This window comes from Pempheris klunzingeri, chromosome 11, assembly GCF_042242105.1.
Source record: "Pempheris klunzingeri isolate RE-2024b chromosome 11, fPemKlu1.hap1, whole genome shotgun sequence".
In the NCBI taxonomy this organism is placed as follows: Eukaryota; Metazoa; Chordata; class Actinopteri; order Acropomatiformes; family Pempheridae; genus Pempheris; species Pempheris klunzingeri.
Window position 1 is genome coordinate 18,523,730 of NC_092022.1, and position 21,417 is coordinate 18,545,146.

At 38.3% G+C, this 21,417-nt stretch overlaps 1 protein-coding gene across 1 annotated transcript in view; it reads left to right on the top strand.

Moving 5' to 3' along the window:
- Nucleotides 1–21,417, top strand: part of LOC139209498 (metabotropic glutamate receptor 4-like) — a 114,203-nt gene that overhangs the window by 47,510 nt on the left and 45,276 nt on the right. The window contains exon 2 of the mRNA XM_070839230.1: nt 14,949–15,165. Within this exon, the coding sequence (XP_070695331.1) occupies nt 14,949–15,165 (217 nt within the window). The remainder of the gene's footprint in view (nt 1–14,948; nt 15,166–21,417) is intronic.

Consider the following 21,417-nt stretch of genomic DNA (forward strand, 5'->3'; position numbering starts at 1 on the left):
TATTCTACATACAAGGTGGACTTGTGAATTATTCATAGAGTCCATCTTTCCATATTAACAGATGGTATCAGTGGGTAAAAAACATCATATACTGTATTTTAATGGAATGGATTTTATGGCAATCCATCCAGTAGTTAGTTTCACAGACATTTCAGTGTATTTCAGTATATTTCAGAAGTTCTGGTCAAACTGACCAACCAGCAGATGGACGGACTGACAGGCTGACTTCGTCATCCCCAGAGCCATGCTGCTGGCATGACTAAATTATGATTTTCCTGTCATAAAGGTAATAGGCAAGATTGTTTGCTGTTTTTTGTTTTTTTTCTCCTTAATTTTAACCAAAGTTATGACCAAAATGTAAGCTTCAACAGAACAGGATCTCTAAAGCATTTCAAAACATAGATATGTGGGGTGTTTTAAACATGAGCAGAACCACATATGAGCTATTACAGGCCATGGGTTTCTTAAAATGTTTATTAAAATCAATTAATATAATTGACGTAGATAGGTGCCACATGCACATTTAAAGATGTTACTAAAGACACAAAAGAGAACAGAAGAGTAAATCCCACCTACATGAGTGTCGAATCATTAGGAACATTAAATGAGAAAAGATGATTTACAGGAGAATTGATATTTTAAAGCAATACAGAATGTCTGAGGCTCTTGCTGCATTATATTCAATTATATTTCGAATTATCTGAACTTTGTGTTTTCCTTTACATAAATACAGACATTTCCACCACAAATTCTTAATGTTAATGAACAAAGTGGTACATAAGATTTCACCGGAATGCAGGAAATAAATTTTGCCTTTGTCTCAAAAAAATCTAGGGAAAACTGTGGCTACTGCCAACAAACTGGAAGCCCAATACAAAGGCTTTAATGAACTGACTTGGCTGGATTTCTTTCAGGTCATAAATCAGTGATATAGAGGAATGAATCACGCATGTAATTATACAAAGAACTTTGAACAAAGCCTAGAGGGGAAAGAATGGTCACTGCTGCAACATCATTGGTTCAATCCCTGGCTGCCGCTGGTGTGGCGCCATCAAACAAATCTGGCGTTGCACATTGGTGTGAAGCATTGCAATAAATTTAAATGTAAAATTCTTCAAGAATTTATGGTGCATATGCAGGAACAACAGGCATCCCAATACACTGTGCATGGTTTGTGGACCACTGACCTCATGATGTTTGAGACACTTTTAAGATTGGCCTAGATTGCTGAATAAAGTATGAATCTGACATAGCGTGCAAGCCTTGTTCTAAATCTTCCCCAGAAATATTCAATCCATTCATATCCTAAGGCACTGCCGAGAATTTTCCTTTTTCCTTCATTTATGTCTTTTTAACCACTGCAGTAGAAAATGTCTGTTGCCTCGGGAGAGGAGACAGGGAAGGGCACCAGTTCAGGGATGTTGAATACAAAAGAGATATCCATTGTGTTAACTGCAAATACATCCAGACATTTCATTATATTTCACATTTATTAATCATCTGTTGTGAATCTCCCAGAGCTCTATTACCAGTGTCTGGCTTTTCATAGCTCAGTGATATTTCATAAAACATCCTTCACTTGAGATGGAGACAGATTTTTATATCAACATTTTAAAAGTTTCAGTGTTGTTTTGGTCACATATTTTAATGCTAATTCAGTATAACCAGAGGGAGGATCAGTCAAAGCACGACATTAATTGTACTATTTACAATTTCCTTTCAAGTTCTGTGGTAAACAAGTGCATTATGGTTTATGCAGTGATAAATTAATCACAGATGTCATTTAGTTCAAATATCACAACATCCTCAACCTTTAGTTGAGATCATTTGCATCTTTAACGCAAGTAATAATTCAATTTGTAATGAGATAATTAATCACAGTTGCCGCTGCCCAATTTAATGATTGCCCCAGCAAATAGAATAACAACGCTGCGTAGGAACAGCACAGAGTGGCTTTCAGAATAGGGGATAAACAATAAGTGCCAGGACCCATCAAATATTTAATTCAGCTCCAACATTTTTTTGTTTTGTTTGGCTTTTGCTAAGGCAAAGCATGACAAATGAGCTACCTATTTATGACAAAAGGTTGAAAATGAAATGGAACAGCCCACCCCTGCAAGAATGGGAAATACATTCTTATCTAGTATTGCCTGTCTGTTCTCTTCTTCTAGAGATACAAAGTTTTATGCAAACTGTAACAATGCAGAAATGGCTGCTGGCTACTATTTTGCACTGCGTTTGGTGTGTATATGTGTCTGTGTGAGAGAGAGAGTCTACAATTAAATACACAAAAACAGTTGTGCAGACTGGTTTGTACATCATTACACATCCAGGGCTTTCACAACTGCAAAACTTGTAAATCAGGTCTTGGAACACTGAAGTGGAAGAGACCTGGGGATGTTTGGTGCCAGAATGCAAACCAATCAGTGTAACTGGAAAGTAAAGTGGAGCTTACACAACATCACAAGATTCATCAATTAAGTTCCAACCATAAAACATGTAAATGTGTTGTTCTCCATAAAAAATGAAGGTGCATGAAAAGGCCAATGTATTTCAACTGGAAAACAAACGGAAAGGCTTATTAAGATCCCTCTCCCTTTTCCAAAAAATATCACGTAACAATCTAGAAATGTCTAGCAGCACAGTGTTAAGTAAAGACTTTTAAATCTACGTCTGAGGCTCATTTGCCAAAACTCAATATCAAATTGCAAGGACAACAGTAACATGAAAAAAATATGGAAAATATGAATAACAGTAAAAAGCAATAACAATAAAATGCTGATGTAGAGGATTTTACGCTATGAATATGAGGCAAAGTGAACTAAATATTCTTCTCATTATCTGACTCTGACAAATGAACCACAGCACCACAGCATGAATGTAAAGCTTTAAACTGCTGCCAAAATCATTAAGTGTTGTACCTCTGTACACAACAGAGCGGACAAGGAAGACATGTTGTGACTCATGATGTGGCAAAAGCAATAAAAGTACAAGGATGCAATTCACATTAACACTAAGCAGAGAGGAGACACAGGAAATGAAAAATGGAGCATTTTCTAATTTACCTCTTACTTTAATGTCAACGTCTCTAAAAACGTTTCCACTGAATCCCACAGAGTTCCGTTTGACAGAAGATTCATCAAGTCTTGATAAATAAGACCTTTTTTAACATACAGCATATAGGAACATCTGCCATTACCCGTTGCCTGTAAACATGACAGTCACACTTACGAAACTAAACAGCGCAAGTGCCAAGGCCTGCATGAGGAGAGGGTATCAAGGAGTTGTTGAGATGTAGCACATTATTTTTAGTTTTTCTTGGCACATTTATGAAATACAAAATAATGCTGCCACTACAATTAGCTTGTTATATTGAATTCTTGTTTTCTTGGCTTGTTTGTGCATCTTAGGCTGTGTCCAACATCACTCCCTCATTCTCTGAATAATAAATAATTTAGATTTTTGGATACATCATTATTTTCCATCACTGATAGGTGTACTTTTGCACGACATGCAGTGTTTGTATCTGTCAAATGCAACACAGTGGAGTGTGGGATTAGTAGCAAAAATTTGTGTTTATCTGACTAAGTTTTTAAACCAAATAAATAGTGGAGGGTTAGTGTAGCACAGTAGGTCGCTCCTGTTTTTATTTGTTTCTGCGCAATGTGTACAGCCCTTTTATATAGAATAGAGTAGTGAAGTGTTTTTTAATCTTTAATTATACTATCGATGTACAGAACATTATTTTCTCTGTAACTTTGGGGTCTTGATCATCAGCTTTTGTTTTGTTAGTTTCAACTAGCTTAGTTGCTAAGTAACTATAGTTTCACAGAGCCTGTAATGCACTCTTACCTATGATGTACTGAATAATCCGTTGAATTATATGAATGATTACATCTGTACTGTGGTCATCACACGGCAGCAGCAATGATATGAACGTCTCCAAATCAACAATTGGCCTTGGCGCGTGCGGCACATGCTAAATTGCAGAACTACATGTAAGTCTTAAAGTCATTTAGCGATTTTGGAGAGGTCTGTGTGTGTGCGTGTGTCCACCAACTAAAGCCACACAAATTATGGCTTTTGGCTGAGAATGTGGCAAAAAGCCAGACATTCAGAAGAAGCGGTGGTGTAGTTAAGCTATACATACAGAGAGAAAGGGTGAAAGACAGAGCCTGGAGGCAGGTGTCTCACACCAAGAACAATATTTAATCAAAAGCACAAAATAAGTAATCTGGGTGCACAAATTATTAAATGGGGAGCACAACATGTTATTTTTTCCTCCATGACACCTCCCTAGCTCTGTGCCTTTTCGTTGATTGGACTTATTATTTTTAGCTTGGCACACTGGCTGCCCTGAACCCAATTAAAATGTGGTTTAAACAGGAAGCGTAAAGAGCAAAGCAGAATGGATGAATTGTTAAGAAGAGGGTAAACACTAAACATGAACATTTAAATATAAAGTTATTTTGCTATATTTTGAAGTGAGCATTTACTTAGCGTTTTGTATAGCTGTGATAGAACCAGCGTAGTGAGATAGCAATCTGTCACTGCTAGATGTAATCCAGCCAGAATCAGTGATTACAGCTTGGAAATTTCATGCCATGTACTAAAGCTGGTATGTTACTGATCAATAACTACATTCCAGTCATTGAACTGCTAGCAGTAAATTGCATTCATTCTTTATCTGATACACTATAACGATGTGGAAGTGACAAATTCAGAGAGCACATATGCACAACCATTGGTTGATGATCAGTTTGCATGATTTGCATGGTTCGCACTGTATTATTGAAAGACGGTGACAATAGCATGAAGGGTTCCTGCATTTTTTCAGCATCTTATTCTCGCCTTGGAGTTATAACTGGTGGTGCTACATGAAGGACAAGCAGCAGGTCATAGGAAAAACTGGCCTACGAAAAACAACTCTCAAGAGGCGATTCATCTATTGTAGAGGAAATATCAGAGATTCCCTCAAAGAGTTGTAAACAGAAAATGCTGGAAAACATGGATTAAGCCCTGGTGATACCTTTGTAGAAGGCTGGATCAGAGTTTGGCCCAAGCATCTGTGTGGAGCTTGCATTGTTCACTTTAGTCCCACCATATTGATCTCAGTAACAATGGTTTGAAAGATTTCAATGCGCTGTATGACTCAGCAGATTGGTTCTGCACTTAGTCACAGTCTCAAGCCAAGCGGTAGAGCAAGGGACCTTTTTTTTACTTGGCAGAAGTGAGGTATCCTAATGACAAGAGCACTGAAAACTGTTGAGTAGCTGAAAATAAGAAAGCACATAAAAATCCTCTGCAAGACAATAGTCTGATAAATCAGTATGCCAGCAGGAGCATTGTTTAACTAAATCTACTGTGCAGGGATTCACTGACTGGAGGCCTCACCTTGGATAACACCCCTTGTTATATTCAGCTGCTTCTTAATTGAATGGTGAAGACTACACCGTGTGCCTGTAGGTGCTTGCCAGTGTCAGTCATTTGGATCTCTGGGGCTCCTGTGAGAGCAAACACAGTAACTACATTTGCCTCTAACTGAATGTGAAAACCAGGTGTGAAACAATCCTGCAAATTAGAAGCTACACCATCATCACCAAGGTTACTTTTATAGTTTCCCTCAAGGACACTGACAGGTGAAGGCCTCAGGTGGGACTGATCCTTGGCTAAGGCCCGCCCCTCTTAGTTACTGTTGCTATGCCTGTCAAGCTTTCCATTCTCACACTTCAAATATGCTAATTACCATGATAACAGTGGTACATTTGCCAAAATGATAATTTTTTAAATAAAGGCTCTTTAATTCAATAATCATTACATATCAATAATTGAAGTCGACAAAAGTTGTCTCCTAAATTGTGGCCAAGGACTTCTGACTTTGTCAACTAAAGTCATGACTAGAAAGCTAATTAACACTAACTCTATCTTTCTAATGTAGCAAACAATCCCATAGAATAATGTGGATCGCTATTGACAAGATTCCTTGGTTTTGGAAGTAATGCTAAATTAATACTGGCCAGTTAGCCAGGCATGCCTTTGTTGCAGTTAACATAACAGCAGACACACTTTTAATCCATTCCTCACAATGTTTTGGATTTTGGAAATTGTTTGGGGGAGGGGTTTAGTGAACGATGAGTTGTCACCCTTGAACAATTAATGGATTTAGCTGAATCTAATCTGCCTGCAACATCACATACCACATCTACCACTCTTGGGTTTTATGTCACAATTGTTGTTTTACCTCATAATAATTTTAGATGAAATACCGACGCCTTGCACACAGTAACAGCAGTCCTGCATACGGTTCAGCAAGACGAATGCATGAGATGGTTCATGCACATGTCTTTCTTGGATTAAAAGTATACTGCTAATGTATTTGCAGGAAGTATTTACTGGAGCATTTTCAATCCCTGACGAAAGCTTTTGATTTTTCTTCTTCAGCAAACAGTACAGATGTATAATATTTCTGTACAGTTCTAATGAGTATCATTACTCCCGCATTGATGCAGTGCCAAATGAGCTCATTGAATTTTTAAAAAGGCACAGTTATTTAAAGCAAGTGATTTGAACATTAAATCAGCATCAGAATCTGCTTGAGACTCACATCACAGCAATTAAGCATATTTCCCAAGCCCATTAGCAATTAAATGGATAGTGCTGGGGTGAGGGGGTGCAGATTAAAGCAGTTCTATAAACTTGGGAGGGAGCGAGGGGCACAATGTATTGGTATACTTGGTATAAGGTGATGCGGTCATGAAGAGCTCACATCAGAGGACGGGAAGTTCTGCTGCTCAAGTCTCAGCCTGAACAGATGGTAAGTGCACACAGCATCACTAAACTGGAGCCCCGGGAACATTTTTGAACAACCTACTAAGATCTTTACCGCTGAATCTGGCTGCGAGTATAGTGAGCCATCCTGAATTCAGTTGCTGAGTGCAGCTTTCATAAGTCGAACCGCTGCCAAGATATTCTCTCCTTGCTTGCATATGGCACATTCTCTTTTCACAACACATCACATCTTTATTTTTCCTTCCAATCCCTGTTTCTTTTGATTCTCTAGAGGGAGATCAGACAGGGCCTTTGCTGAGGAATTTAATTTTTTCAGTCAGTGCTATGAAGTGGCTGTGTTCTATTAGAGGAAGCACACTGCTCAGGACTATCGCTGTAGTCCAGTGAGCAAGAAATCTCGCCAACACAAACATGATAAGCTCTGCCTGTCCCGGTTCTTGACAGAATACTGAAATTGTGTGATTGTTACAGCAGTGAAAATCCCTCAGGTGAAAAATACAACACAGTGTAGGTTCACTGCAGCTCCCACTTGTTTGGCAGATATGGGACTCAACACATCACAGCAGCACCACAATACATGACAGCAACAAAAATTAAAAACACAAAAGAGAGAAAGAGAGATATCTATATATGGGGCAAGCTATTTTCTTAAATATTCTAAGTATTAAATGATTTTGCTGACAAACAGCAAAACAATTTTCACAAGCCCACACTATATTTTCTGGTATGTAGTCACCAATACTTTGTCATTCTTCAAATTCAGCAACTGAACTGAATTTTGCAAGACACATTTAGACTTCTAACAGTATTCCTTCGTCAGCTGCTGTAATACACAGCAATAATAGGTGCAGAACTAGCAGGTGCAATCATGCATGTCAGCAGGGAATCTTGATGATATGCTATTTGTGTTTTAAAAAGCCCCTGGGAGGAGAGTTTCAGTAACACTGATGGCTGCCATAGGAAGACACATTTCCATGCACGTACTATCACCTCATATTTCATTCCGAAGAACATTCTGTACTTACTTAGCAAAATTAACAAATATAAGCACATCTATCACCCTGACACGGAAACTGAGGAGTGAATTGTAGGTGCAAATGGCTAAAAGTGCTGCTCTCTGCTAGGACATTTAAATAATCTAAAATGAGACATTTTCATTAACACCTTCCAAACACCTTTACACAACACTTTAATTTCAGTGTGCTAGAGTCTGCCTTGTGACGTCAAAGCAGTGTGGGAAAAGAAAAAAAAAACAAACAGGCTCACACTTTTATAACTTCCAAGATGGAGAGAAAAACAGATGTAAAGAGATAAAACGTTCTGCAGACCATCAAGATATAAAGTGAGCAAACTTGGGGGTCGTTGCATGCCGTTACCACCAGGTGTTAAATCAACAAGTCAGCTGACTGCTGCCAGTCCGCAGGGTGCAGACTCAACACATGCCACAAACCCTGTCAAGGTCTACGTCCCTAAGTGCATCCCAGAGGAACATGCGCACGGAGCATGTCAGCCTCCAACATCAATGTCATTCGGAGCTCAGAGTTCACAAAGCAGTGCAATTTGCACAAGCGGTTCTAGTTCAAAACGAGACAACCGACGCAGAAATGCTGCGCAGACACGGCACAGTTTGAAGGCATGGGACAACTGAAAGGCATCAGTCCATGAGGCTGACACACAACATGCACGTGGTACATTAGTGCACACCAGATTTTCTTTCCTGCCTTTTTTCTTCTTTGAAAGGGAATCGAGTTAACAAGGCTGCTTTTGACTGGCATGTTTGCCGCATCACAATTCATTACCTATAAAGCCAAGCCTGCGCTGAAGCACAACTCTAAGATATTACAACAAAATGACACAAGAGGACATCTTTTACATTCATTCCTTACAAGTCCTGCACTCACTGCCCGCTGTTCTGGCTTTACTCAGAGGATCCTTGTGGCAAAAGGAAAGTCGGTGCCGAGTTACATGAGTCGTTAGGAGCTGTAGGTCATGAGTAGAGATTGAACAGCTGTGCCCCTAACGCAGGGCATAGCGACAAGCAGGGAGCACAGTAGTAGCAGGATCAGTGCAGTGCCACAGCTGACCACATCAAAGGCCTCCGCTGTGTGAAGTGAGGAAGAGAGGAATGGACAACATCCCTGCCACAGCAGTCTGTCTGCAGCTAGTGGAAAGCAAATATTGGTAAAGTGGCACTGTTGGTAGGTAAAGTTTACTTTGATGTAGCACTACAGGATGTAAATATTCTAAGTGGGTAGGTAACTTTGTATTCAGCTTTTTTTTTTTTTTTTATTAAAAGCACACATATTTAAAGCCACATCTTATAAGATGCAACAAATTAATGTTCTAACATGGTGCAGGTTTCAAAGTGTTTTTCAGTGTCACGTTCAACTCATCTGTCTATCTACACATCCCTCCATCTTAGTAGGTATTCTCAAAGGTGATAGTATTTGTCAAAATCCCTCAGAGGAATGCTGAGTGGCCATGACAAACAGTATAACTTGTGTATTTTTTGAGGAAGTAGGAAGAGCTACACCAAACTGCACCATCTGCTTTTATGTTTTAGTTTAAACCCTATTTTCATCTTTTGAGTCATTGTGTTTCAGTATTACAGGGAGCCTCAAAACTGCATCTTAATCTACGAACCTCCTAACTACACTCCCCTCCAAAGGTATTGGAACAGTGAGGCCAGTTCCTTTATTTTTGCTGTAGACTGAAAACATTTGGGTTTGACATCAAAAGATGAATATGAGACAAGAGATCAACATTTCAGCTTTTATTTCCAGGTATTTACATCTGGATCTGATACACAACTTAGAAGATAGCATTATTTGTAACGGAACACCAAATCTTTAGGCGAGCAAAAGTATTGGAACAGATAGACTTAAAATAGATTAACGTGAAAAGACTTAATATTTAGTAGCAAATCCTTTGCTTGCAATAACTGCATCAAGCCTGTGACCCATTGACATCACCAAACTTTTGCATTCTGCTTTTGTGATGCTTTTCCAGGCTTTCACCTCAGCCTCTTTCAGTTGTGGTTTGTTTGGGGGGGTTTCTCCCTTCAGTCTGCTCTTTAGCAGGTAAAATGCATGCTCTATAGGGTTGAAGTCTGGAGACTGACTTGGCCAGTCTAAAACCTCCCACTTCTTGCCTCTGATGAACTCATTCGTTGTTTTGGCAGTGTGTTTTGAATCATTATCTTGCTGCACCATGAAGGATCTCCCAATCAGTTTGGTTGTATCTTTCTTTAAATTGGCAGACAAAATGTTTCTGTAGACTTCTGAGTTCATTTTGCTGCTGCCATCATGTGTTACATCATCAATGAAGATGAATGAGCCCATCCCAAAAGAAGCCATGACATTACCTCTACTGTGTTTCACAGAGGAGCTTGTATGTTTGGGATCATGAGCAGATCCTCTCTTTCTCCAAACTTTAGCCTTTCCATCACTTTGGTAAAGGTTCATCTTTGTCTCATCAGTCCATAAAACTTTGTCCCAGAATTTTTAGGCTTGTCTCCGGACTTTTTGGCAAATTCCAGCCTGGCCTTCCTATTCTTCTTGCTAATGAGTGGTTTGCATCTTCTGGTGTGGCCTCTGTACTTTTGTTCATGAAGTCTTCTGCGTAGTGCAATGACTCTGATTGATTTTCCATCTTCTCTCAGCTTCACAATTGCTTGTTTTTCACCCATGGACAGCTCTCTGGTTTTCTTGTTGGCTATGCCTCTAACTATAAATGCAGTCTGCACAGGCAAAACCCAAATCTGAAACTGAACGTAGACATTCAGCGCTATTTATTGTTTGAATAATCAATGTAACAGGACACACCAGGGCAACAAAACACACCTGTCAGTCACATGTTCCAATACTTTTGCTCACATGAAAAATGGGTGGGTTCAAACAAAAGGTGCTAACTTCTAAGTTGTGTATCAGATCCAGATGTAAATACCTGGAAATAAAAGCTGAAATGTTGATCTCTTGTCTCATATTCATCTTTTGATGTCAAACCCAAATGTTTTCAGTCTACAGAAAAAATAAAGGAATTGGCCTCACTGTTCCAATACTTTTGGAGGGGAGTGTATAACTTTCTTGAGCAGTTCTCTAAAGTCCTCTCTATTGTGATGCCAAACTATGAAAGGGTTCTGATTGCGATTTTAACACTGTTGAGATTTTACTATATATGCTTGCTGTCCTGATAATCCTTAAGCCATAGAGTTTTTAAACATTGTTTAATCTTTTAATTTAATTTTAATTTAATCTTTTGCTCAATGTAAATAACTGTGGCACAGAGGCTCCTCATTGCATAGACTCCTCCCTTGAGAAATGCAACGCATTTTTAACCGTCTTTGTCAAGAAAGTCAGAAGGCACATCCTCCCTCCTGCATGGGACACTTTTTAAAAAACAAACAATTCATTTCTTCTGTGAGTCCTGTGAAACAGTGTCCAGTGACACTCTCACTGAGTTGATAAATGAAATGAAAGATCTGGTCTTGTACTCTTGACATTCTGCGTATAAGATTTCCAAAAGAGGTATATGATTTTGTCAGCCTCTATATTCTCTCCATTATTAACATCTCACTACTGTGTGGTCATATCCCTGCTTGTTTTAAAAATGCAATTCTTCAACCTCTTCTGAAAAAAACAAAACTCTTTAGAACGAACTCCTTGGATAATTTGAGACCAATTTCCAAACTACCTTCTCTGTCTAAGGTTTTACAAGAAGTTGTGGCTGAACAATTGATTGCTTTTTTAAACAGAGACAGATTCTTTGAGACATTTCAATCGGGACTTCAAGCAAACCCCACTTTTGAGACTGCACTCCTTAAAGTGATGAAGGACTTGCTGGTTGCTGCTGATATTGGAAAATCTTCAGTTTTAATGCTGTTAGATCTAAGTGCTGCATTTGACACTGTTGACCATTCTATTTTCTTAGAACATCTCAAACACTGGGTAGGTATCTCTGGTTCAGTTTAAAAGTGGTTTAACTCTTACTATTGAGACAGATCTTTTAGTGTAACCACTGGCAAGTCATGAGGTACCTCAGGGGTCTGCCTGCATTCCACTCTTGTTTTCTCTTTACATGTTACCCCGGGTGCAGGTCATCTACAGGCATAATGCCTGTCATCTGCATACCCCCATTGATGCAGTCATACCCCAATGACTGCATAAATGACAGCAAATGTTATGTTAATATGTTAATGCTAATACTTGAAAACATCTGGTCTCTGTCCCAAAATAAAGCCCACAACTGCAAAACTCTTGGTGTAGTCTTTGAAAACCAACTTAGCTTGAGCAAGCATGTTTACTATGTTGCCCTGTCTTCTTTTTTGTAGCTCAGGCACCTCTCCAAGATCAGATCTTTTCTATCCACTAAAACCTAGAAACTGTTATACATGCTTTTATTTACTCTCATTTGAATACTCTCTCGTAAGATCTCTATAAGATATTATCGATAGCTTTTATGTAACACTCTGAACTTGCACCCAAGTACAACTTGACTCTCATCTCATGCACAATCTCGACTGAGTACCAATTGTGACCAAGCCTTTTCTGTTAGAGCTCCCACTCTCTGAAACAACCACCCAGAGAAAACAATTTTTGCCTTGTAAAATACTTTGTGAGTTTGTTTGGAAAGGTGGTATACAAAAAAGTTATTATAAAATAATTATTATCGTCGTTATCGTTATTAGGAAAGGATGAGCAATATTTCATCCATGTGTCAGTTATCATTTGAAAACTCACAGTTAAAGTCAACTATTTTCACCTCCAAATTTATCATTAAAAGGTATTATTGCAATTAAAATTTTATTGAAAGAATTCACAAAACCATATAACTTAAAGCACTGGAAGGAACTGGATGTACATTTTGGAAATTAGTGTGTACACATGCTTACAAAAACAAAGCAATACTCCTGCGCAGCATTTTTTTCTGTCATTTGTCAATATTATGTTCTTTTGTTTGTGTATTACATCAGATTTTACCATAGTACTATACATGATTTCTTGGATTAAGAAATTTTTGGAAGGAAGGAGTAGCTTAAGGACAAGTTGTCCACTTTAATACTGTGCTGGTTCATGCACATTAAAAGATGTTCACTCACTGAGTCATACAAAGTCACACTCCATTCTGGTTTAAAGCAGCTGCAAATCTGCCTTCTACATCTGCTGCCTGAATTTATCAACCCTGGGGAATCAGGACAAAAAAATACATCAGCATTAAAAGTGTGTCCATATTTGAAGTTAAACCATGAAACACATTATTGAAAGTCATAAAATCTGGTCAGTTAACTGCCAAACTGTGCAGCACAGAAGCCATAGGAAGATCACAGAAGCTATGGCAGACATAAATCTGAAACAACTTGAGCAAGCAAAAGTTGAGATTACATACCAACTAAGAGTTTCCTGCTAGAGGCAGCTTCTGAAAGACTTTTTGTAGAGCTACCATGAACACAGAGAGTTAAACCTTTTATAACACCGTGAAGATGAGCAGAACTCTGAAAATTGCATTTGCCATCTATAGATGGTTTTACGTCTCACAAATGTATTTTCAAACACACTTTCTTTCTATTTGTTTTCTATTGTGACTTTAGTCAGTCACTAGCTACTGAGATTACATAGCCAGTTTCCATCAGTTCCATAAGTTTGACTAGAGGATCTTCTATCCCAGGGGTGCCCACACTTTTTCGGCTCGCAAGCTACTTTTAAAATGACCAGGTCAAAATGATCTACCTACATTAAAAATGCTAAACATATATTAACTTCTATATATACTGGGTATACTTTATATTTACAATACATGTTGGCATACACTGCATAACTGCAGCTAATGTAACCCTTGGTATTACACATAAAAATTGACAGCAGTAATGCACATAGGTGACAAACAGTGATGGAACCATCAATACTGCACACAAGTGACAAGAGTAACTGGAACATTCAATACATTTATGGTCACTACCTTCCTCTGATGACTTGCACTGAATGGAGTAGAATATCCCTTCCTATCCTGTTCCCCATCCCAGAGTATCCCTTCTTTGGTAGATATAAATTGGAGGGCTAGCTAGTAGCTAGCGCGTTTGACCGCGCATGTCCCATCCCGGGACCCGTAGGCCGCCCTGTACGTCAATCAAGTCGCAAACGCGACTTTTTTAACTTATTTTTTTTAACGTCAGGCGATCTACCGGCACTACCTCCGCGATCGACCGGTAGATCGCGATCGACGTATTGGGCACCTCTGTTCTATCCTATCAAGTTATCCCTCAATATTTGACCTTATTGCTTTCTAGTTTTATTCAGACTGTTCTAGGTAACACAGTAAGGTTATATAAAATGTATAGTTTTCTATACACCTTTCCAATCAATCAAGCTGTGATTTCACTGGATATCATTGCAGCTCTGGTGGCAGATCATTGTTTGCTTTTATGTTTTTAGCACCAAATAAATCGCACTTTATGTTAGAGTCAAGATTAGGATTGTTTGACTGCTGTGGAAAATGCTTCTTGGGAAGTATTAAGCCTGTGATCATCAGGACTATTTAAAGCAGGGGTGTCAAACTCAATCAAAGAAAGGGCCAAAATTTAAAACACGGTCTAAGTCGCGGGCCAAACGGGCTCAACATTTAGTGAAGACTCTAATAGTGACTCTTTTATTATAGTATAGAAATATGAATTTAAACTTCAACAACTTTTCCTCAATAAAATAAATAGAATTTTAAATATTTTTTTTCTTTTTTGTACTATCCTGATGTTTTGTCTCATAGTGTCGTCTTATATTTATATTCTTTAATTATAGCCACATCAGCTCCACAAACAAGACAAACAAGACTAGCACGACAGCTGTTCAGTGCATTGTGGGATTTGTAGTATTAGAGGTGGGAGTGCTGTTTACCGACGGGCCATTCTTAATAGTCACATGAGATTATCTCGCTGGCCGTATATAATTGTATCGCCTTGAGTTTGACATATGTGATTTAAAGGAACAATGTGCCAACTGTTGAGGGTGAATAACAACCAAGGAGCAGTCGAGATTTTCGCGGATGTTAGGTGTCATTATAATTGTGTATTTGCACATGAAACTGCAAGGAACCTTCCTGCTGTATATATAATTCATTTTCATAAAGTATATCATTCACAGTGTGTAATCACATCTCTCCCTCTCTCATAGATCCCTCAGGTGAGCTACGCCTCCACTGCTCCGGAACTGAGTGATAACACCCGCTACGACTTCTTCTCCCGGGTGGTGCCTCCAGACACCTACCAGGCCCAGGCCATGGTGGACATTGTCAAAGCCATGCGCTGGAACTATGTCTCGACTGTAGCCTCTGAAGGAAACTATGGAGAAAGCGGTGTTGATGCATTTATTCAAAAGTCTCGAGAGGATGGTGAGTCTTTCTTCAAACATTCCTACAAGCTAGAGTTTATTTGGGCCAATGTGAAAGTGGTTCTCGCCTTGCAAGATCAATTTGTGCACCACGTAAAGGGTTTCCCTGTGATTGGACAAGCAATTCAGTCTCTCAAATATGTATAGTGAGCAAATTTACTCTGTAAACAAATTGATTCCAGTGATTCAGTGATTTACTTAATTATGTGCTACATTTGATTTAACCTGAGAGCCATCATTCAGAAAGCAGGTATTTTGTGTGTTGCCAAAGCATCTTATCTTCTGCTTATATGTTAGAATGTAAACCTTAACTTATGATGAAGTGAATATGCACAGGTATAATCATATATATATACATATATACACACACACACACACACACACACACATATATATATATATATATATATATATACACACACACACACACATACACACACACACACACATATATATGTATATATATGTATGTGTGTGTGTATACATATATATATATACACATATATACATATACACACACACACACACACACACACATATATATATATGTGTATATATGTGTATATATGTATATATACACACACACACACACACACACAATAATAGCTTACAAAGGCTTAGGGCCAAGTCAGTCAAACATTTAGGACAGTACGATTTGAAAGGAATGCTGAGTTAAATATTGGGCAATTTGATACACAAATTTTGATTTGGCCAATGTCAAACTGCCTTGTAAGTTCTGACATTTGCCAGGACAATAACACTGAAAAATTCAATACAGAAGGCGCTATTTTAGCTGATGCTATTTCAATACAATCTTTCTGTGGTAAATTAAAAGTGCAGATTAAAAGGAGTGTGCCAAAGGCTACTCCTGAGGTAGCTAGCTTCTGTTACTGAGCGATGTTCCAGAGAGATATAAGTGTTTACTGCAACTTTATTTTTTATAAAAGAGAGCCTATTGGGTATAATTAATGCTTAAGTCTTTCCCTGAAATCTAACGTTGCAATAAGCTCCCAACTTTTATCTCCAGTGAATACTTGTATCTACTACACAAGTGCATACAGTAGACAGAATTGAAGGGAACTGAATTAGACTTTCAGATATTGAGAAGCAGTGACAGTGTGAAAGTGAGGTTGTAGAGGTAGCCTGGAGCAACATACGGAGATGGCATTGTGTAGTGTTGGAAATCCAGTTCTTTTGGTGCAGAAAGCTGCTGGCACACACTCATTCTGACCCCTGACCCTTTCTGAAGCTGAATGTAATCACTACCGACATGTCCAGTACTCTCTGTGCCACTGCGTCCCTTTCTTTCCTGCCAGCTTTGAGCTGCTGCCGATCATCGGTTGTCCTGGAGAAGCACCAGCAACATGTTACTCCTGCTGAGCCCCCCAGTCTGTGCAGCTTAGCTCCCCATTTGCCCAACAGTGCATGCAAAGGGGACCCAAAACCCAATACAACAGTTCCAGGATGATTTTTGAAGCTTTTTGAGCTGATTGAATTCAGTCTTTCATTTTTCCCTACTTTTAGAGATTCTGGAGGTTAATGCTAATTAAGGCCTAACCATGCATATGAATTTAAATATTTTAGTACAAGGCTCAGTTCTATGGAATTCCCAAAAGGACACACATAAAGAGGAGAAAACCTCTGGGTACTCAGTTTTAGCAATGGCCTCTACACTCATGTAGAGGTTAGACTCATCCTTTAAATGAATGGATGGAAAATGATTCTCAAATAAATCCACTACAAAATGTAACTTTTTTTTAAAAGTCCAAAGTCTGTTTGACCGAATTTTGAGAGTGTGACTATCCATTTTTGCATTTTGAATCTGAATGCTTTCTTAAATGAAGAAAAGATTTGAATGAGATAGTAAAAGTTTTCAAAAGCTTTATTAGGCCTTAGGGGTTTTAAATTTCTTATGCTCACTCCGAACCAGGTGAAGAATCCCTAAAGTTGCCTTCAGTTCACTCCTATCCACACCCAGCACAGCTTCGCAATAAATTAAACCCTATCTGAGTCATGAATGGTTGAAGCCTTGCCAACATCTATTCCACCTGCTCCATTTCAGGTGCAGAAATTTTATAATTACTAAGGGATCTTATTGCATTTAGTGATGTCATTTCACAGACCAGCGTGCCTCCTGAGGTCACACGATATTGAATTTAGAATTTAGAAAGTGCATGTAGAGCAATTGGTACTATTCTGATTAAAGTTTGATAAAAACAATGAATCTAACAACATTATTAGTAGTGGCAACTACAATTTTAGGGCAGTATAATAAACTGTATAAATTGGATAAAGGCTCCATAAGGACCAAAAAAGCAAACAAACAAGGGAAACTTAAGTGATACACCACTTTAGTCATACAGCACCCTAAAATCATATTGTCTTATGACTGTATGCACACTGACACGACTTCTAATGCTGCATGATATCAACTTGTGATAAAAAGCAATGAAATGCAAATTCATCTAGAATTTACAAGTTGAATTTTACGCTTCTAAATTGTAAAATTAGATTAAAAAAATACATCATCTCATTTTCTGATGATGTGGAATAAAATAATTATGTAGCAATGGCAATAGATAGTAATCTGATATAGATCGCATGTGGAACTACAGTAGTATGTCTCTAGGACATATTTGACTGATGCCTCGGCTTGAGAATATAAATTCCAATATTGTCATCCCTGCCTGATTTGATGAACATTTCCCACATGTCACTGAGACTGAAGTAATGTCAAGATAAAGATAAAACTACAGGCAGAGAAGGCTTCTAGTTTTGAACGTGTCAGCATAGACGGTCAAACATCTGTCTTTATAGACATTCGATGTGGTTTCTAAAAGCCATTTATATTTCAGAAAACTTGAGGAGGCACAATAGTGGAAAGACTATTATTTCGACCAAACTCTTGTTTTTTGAAAGCAAATTTTAATGACACTTGCTTTAACCACCTGACAGACGACAGCATGTCAACTGTCAACCACGCAGACAAAATCATTGTTTAGAGACAAACACTGCGCTCTTTTCTCTGCCTTACAATTGTAAACAAGAATTTAGACAAATATCTGTCAAGTCAGCCCATCTACACCTCCTTTAAATCTGACAACTGGAGTGATTTTTGCAGAACATTTACATATGTCTGTTTTCTACATGCTGAAGTATTGTTTGATTCTTATGTCCTTTCCTCCAGTTCAGGCTTTGATTGATTATACGAGGGACATGCAGAAGATGAGCAGGCAGTTCTGTCAAAATCAAAGCCACAGGTATTTGGCTGCTAAATGGGTTCTGCAGTTGTCTGCTCACATAATAAAACAGCCAGATCAGAACTGGCCAAATGTTCTATCTCATTAACTAGCCAAAGGCCAAACTGAGCAGCAGCTTCACCCACCTAATGTCACAGTAGCCCTGTTTTTCAGCTTTGTGTGGGGTAAAACTGATTTTAGCTTTGAAAGGCAGGGGCACGTATGTTGAAGCAAGATAAAAATGCAGTTTCTTTCAATTCATTGAACAAAATTACATGGTTTTTATTTTGTGCTCAGTTTCTGCTGTTTGTGGGAAAAAAAAAATCACAGTTGTGACAATCATCGACGTGTCGGGAAGAGAATGTAACTCCTCTGCTTAAGTCTGCCTTTTGAGTTTTAACCAGGTCATTTACCTTTACCACATCTAGACCCATGCAAGAAAGAGAAATAGAACAGCAGAGATAGAGAACAACTGCTAGATGCCATCCTTTCAATGATGCAGCTATAATGCAGTGCAGGAACTGCCAATGACTCAGCAGGCGCTGAAACAACATGAAAGCAAAGTAACATCTTAGCAAGCTAGGCTAACAAGCTTCCACTTTCTGAGTGGAGTGTTTGAAAGCAGAGCAACGTCATTTCTCAAATATCAGTCCTCTTTTGCCATTGTAAACCCCTAAGCAAGTTACTCAAAGCTTGGAAGGTGTTTCTCCAGTGTGATAAAAACTGTTGTATCCTCTTTAGAACAGTGGAAAAATATATGTAACAACTGAAATATCATCATAGTTTATTTTTCCTTACACAAAAAGTGTACGTTAAGGGCTTTATTTTTAATATCAGTGCTGAATTTGTTCTTGATGACTTTTCAGCCAGGGAGGAGAAAGACTGTGGTGCTGATCCACAGACCACATGCTTGTGAGGTCCTTATGACAACACAGTGCCGTTGGTGTTTCTGTGATAACATTCAGTAATACTTCCAGCACAGTCCACAGCTCATCTCAAGCTCATAAATGGACATTATGACATTTCTAATTTGGCCTTTTCTACACAGAGCCCTGCAGTTTCTGTTTCGAGCTAGCTGGAGAAAAAGGAAATGTAAAACTGACTCCCATAATGTGACAAAAAAGACAGAATAATCAAAATTTCAAAAGTAGTCCGGCCATTCAAACATCCATTTAGTTTTACTGTATGTCCATTTGGTTCCAGGCTTAATGGAATAGAGCATTTGACATTCACCGTACAGGCTGATTGTTTTTAATTTTATATTTTTAGTCAAATGAACATTTTCAAAATGTATCTTAGTTTGCGTGCGGGTGGTTAAATGTTAGCTGACACAAGGTCGTGCTGGCAAGACAATGTACTATCATTTGATCCTGGCTCACTGGGCTTTCAAGTGGAAACAGAATTAAACTGGAAACTTGCACAATATTTGATCAGACTGGCTGGACTCGAGTATCTGTACTGTGGAGCAGAAACAGTTTGACACTGGGGCAGTCGATATCTCAGAAGAGGTTGCAAATAACCTTTATTGTTTCTGGTAGAGCAAGTGTGAACTTAAGCTTGGTGGGAATAACAATGGAGACAGTGGAGGGGGACTGGCGTGCTTCTGCTTAGGGGGTCTTTTGTATGTTTGATGTAGTTTGAGTTAAACAATGAGTTGAACAATTTCTTTAAAAATTTGTGTTTTAAAAATCATGAATGACAGTTTTGTTCCCTCTAAATTCAGAATACTTGTAGTTATCAGTAGAAATATGTAACCATGACTGTTCAAACTCAAAATGAAGATATGTCCTTGACAAAGCTTTGATAATCCAGACAACATTTCTGATGAAAAGACTTCTGCAGTTTCCATTTTATTTTGGGTATTTTCATACCCATCAGCAGGCAGACTCTCTTAGCCACGTATGAAGCGCTTAGTCAAAATGTAACAGCTTTTTTTTTTTTTACAAATCTGCTCTTCAGTGGTTACAATTCAGACAACAATGCAGTTTGTGTGTGTCAACATATGGCATTTAGAAGTTAAAACATCAACATTTTTTTTTTTAGCTTACATTTCTCACTGGATTACTGTCTGAATGCTGCCTTTGACTTTTTTGAATTTCGCTGACTTGAACATTTGTCTTTCATGAGAAACGATCTTATTTTCTATGAATAAAAAAGCATGACTTCTGTGGATATTTTGTCTGCAGGAAGTGTAGTATTATTCTAAACACATGGGAGTTGTGCAATCTGCTAAAATGGGAAGATAACTTCATTTTTTTACTTTGTGTTTTCCCATTTTCACCTGCCTTTTTAAACAATTTTGGCAAGCAAACGTTCTTTTTTCCTCTTATTTTGTAGGAGTTTTGTGAAAGTCTCTAGATTGGTTTTGTCCGTGAAGCAATAAATCAGATGATCGCATATTGAGTACTGACATCATTGATGAATTCAACCATAATATGATGCAGTACACTCTAAAATAAGTAAGTAAATGCTCATTGTAAAGAAAGCCAAACAAATTACTATACAAATCGATTATTAAAATTTTGACCCGATGGTGGCAGTAGACAAAATGTCAGGAAATGATCAAAGTTCACAAAGACCATTACTGTCCGTACTAAACTCAATGGTAATCTATCCAGCAGCTATCAAGATACTACTAATATAAACTTTATGGTGGTATTAGTGGAAAGGTCATGAGGGTTGATCCTCTGGGAAACATTAATTCATGACAATCCATCCAATAGTTGTTGAGATATTTCAGCTTGGACCAAAGTGGTCCACAGAGCAATTGTCAGACCATCATTCCTAGAGCAACACCACTGGGGAGGCTAGAAAGTCATATCAGTGGCAAACTACACTACTTGCCTTCTTGTAACCATGGTGATGGTGCACTGCATAAATGAGCATTACTTCTAAATTGTCTAAAGCAATCTTATAAAGTCATGTCAGGTTAAAATATCTAACTGGTTTTATTATAAACAAAGGATTAAAAAATGATTCTGTTTACAAAACAAGGCCATGAAGGAAATAGTGTA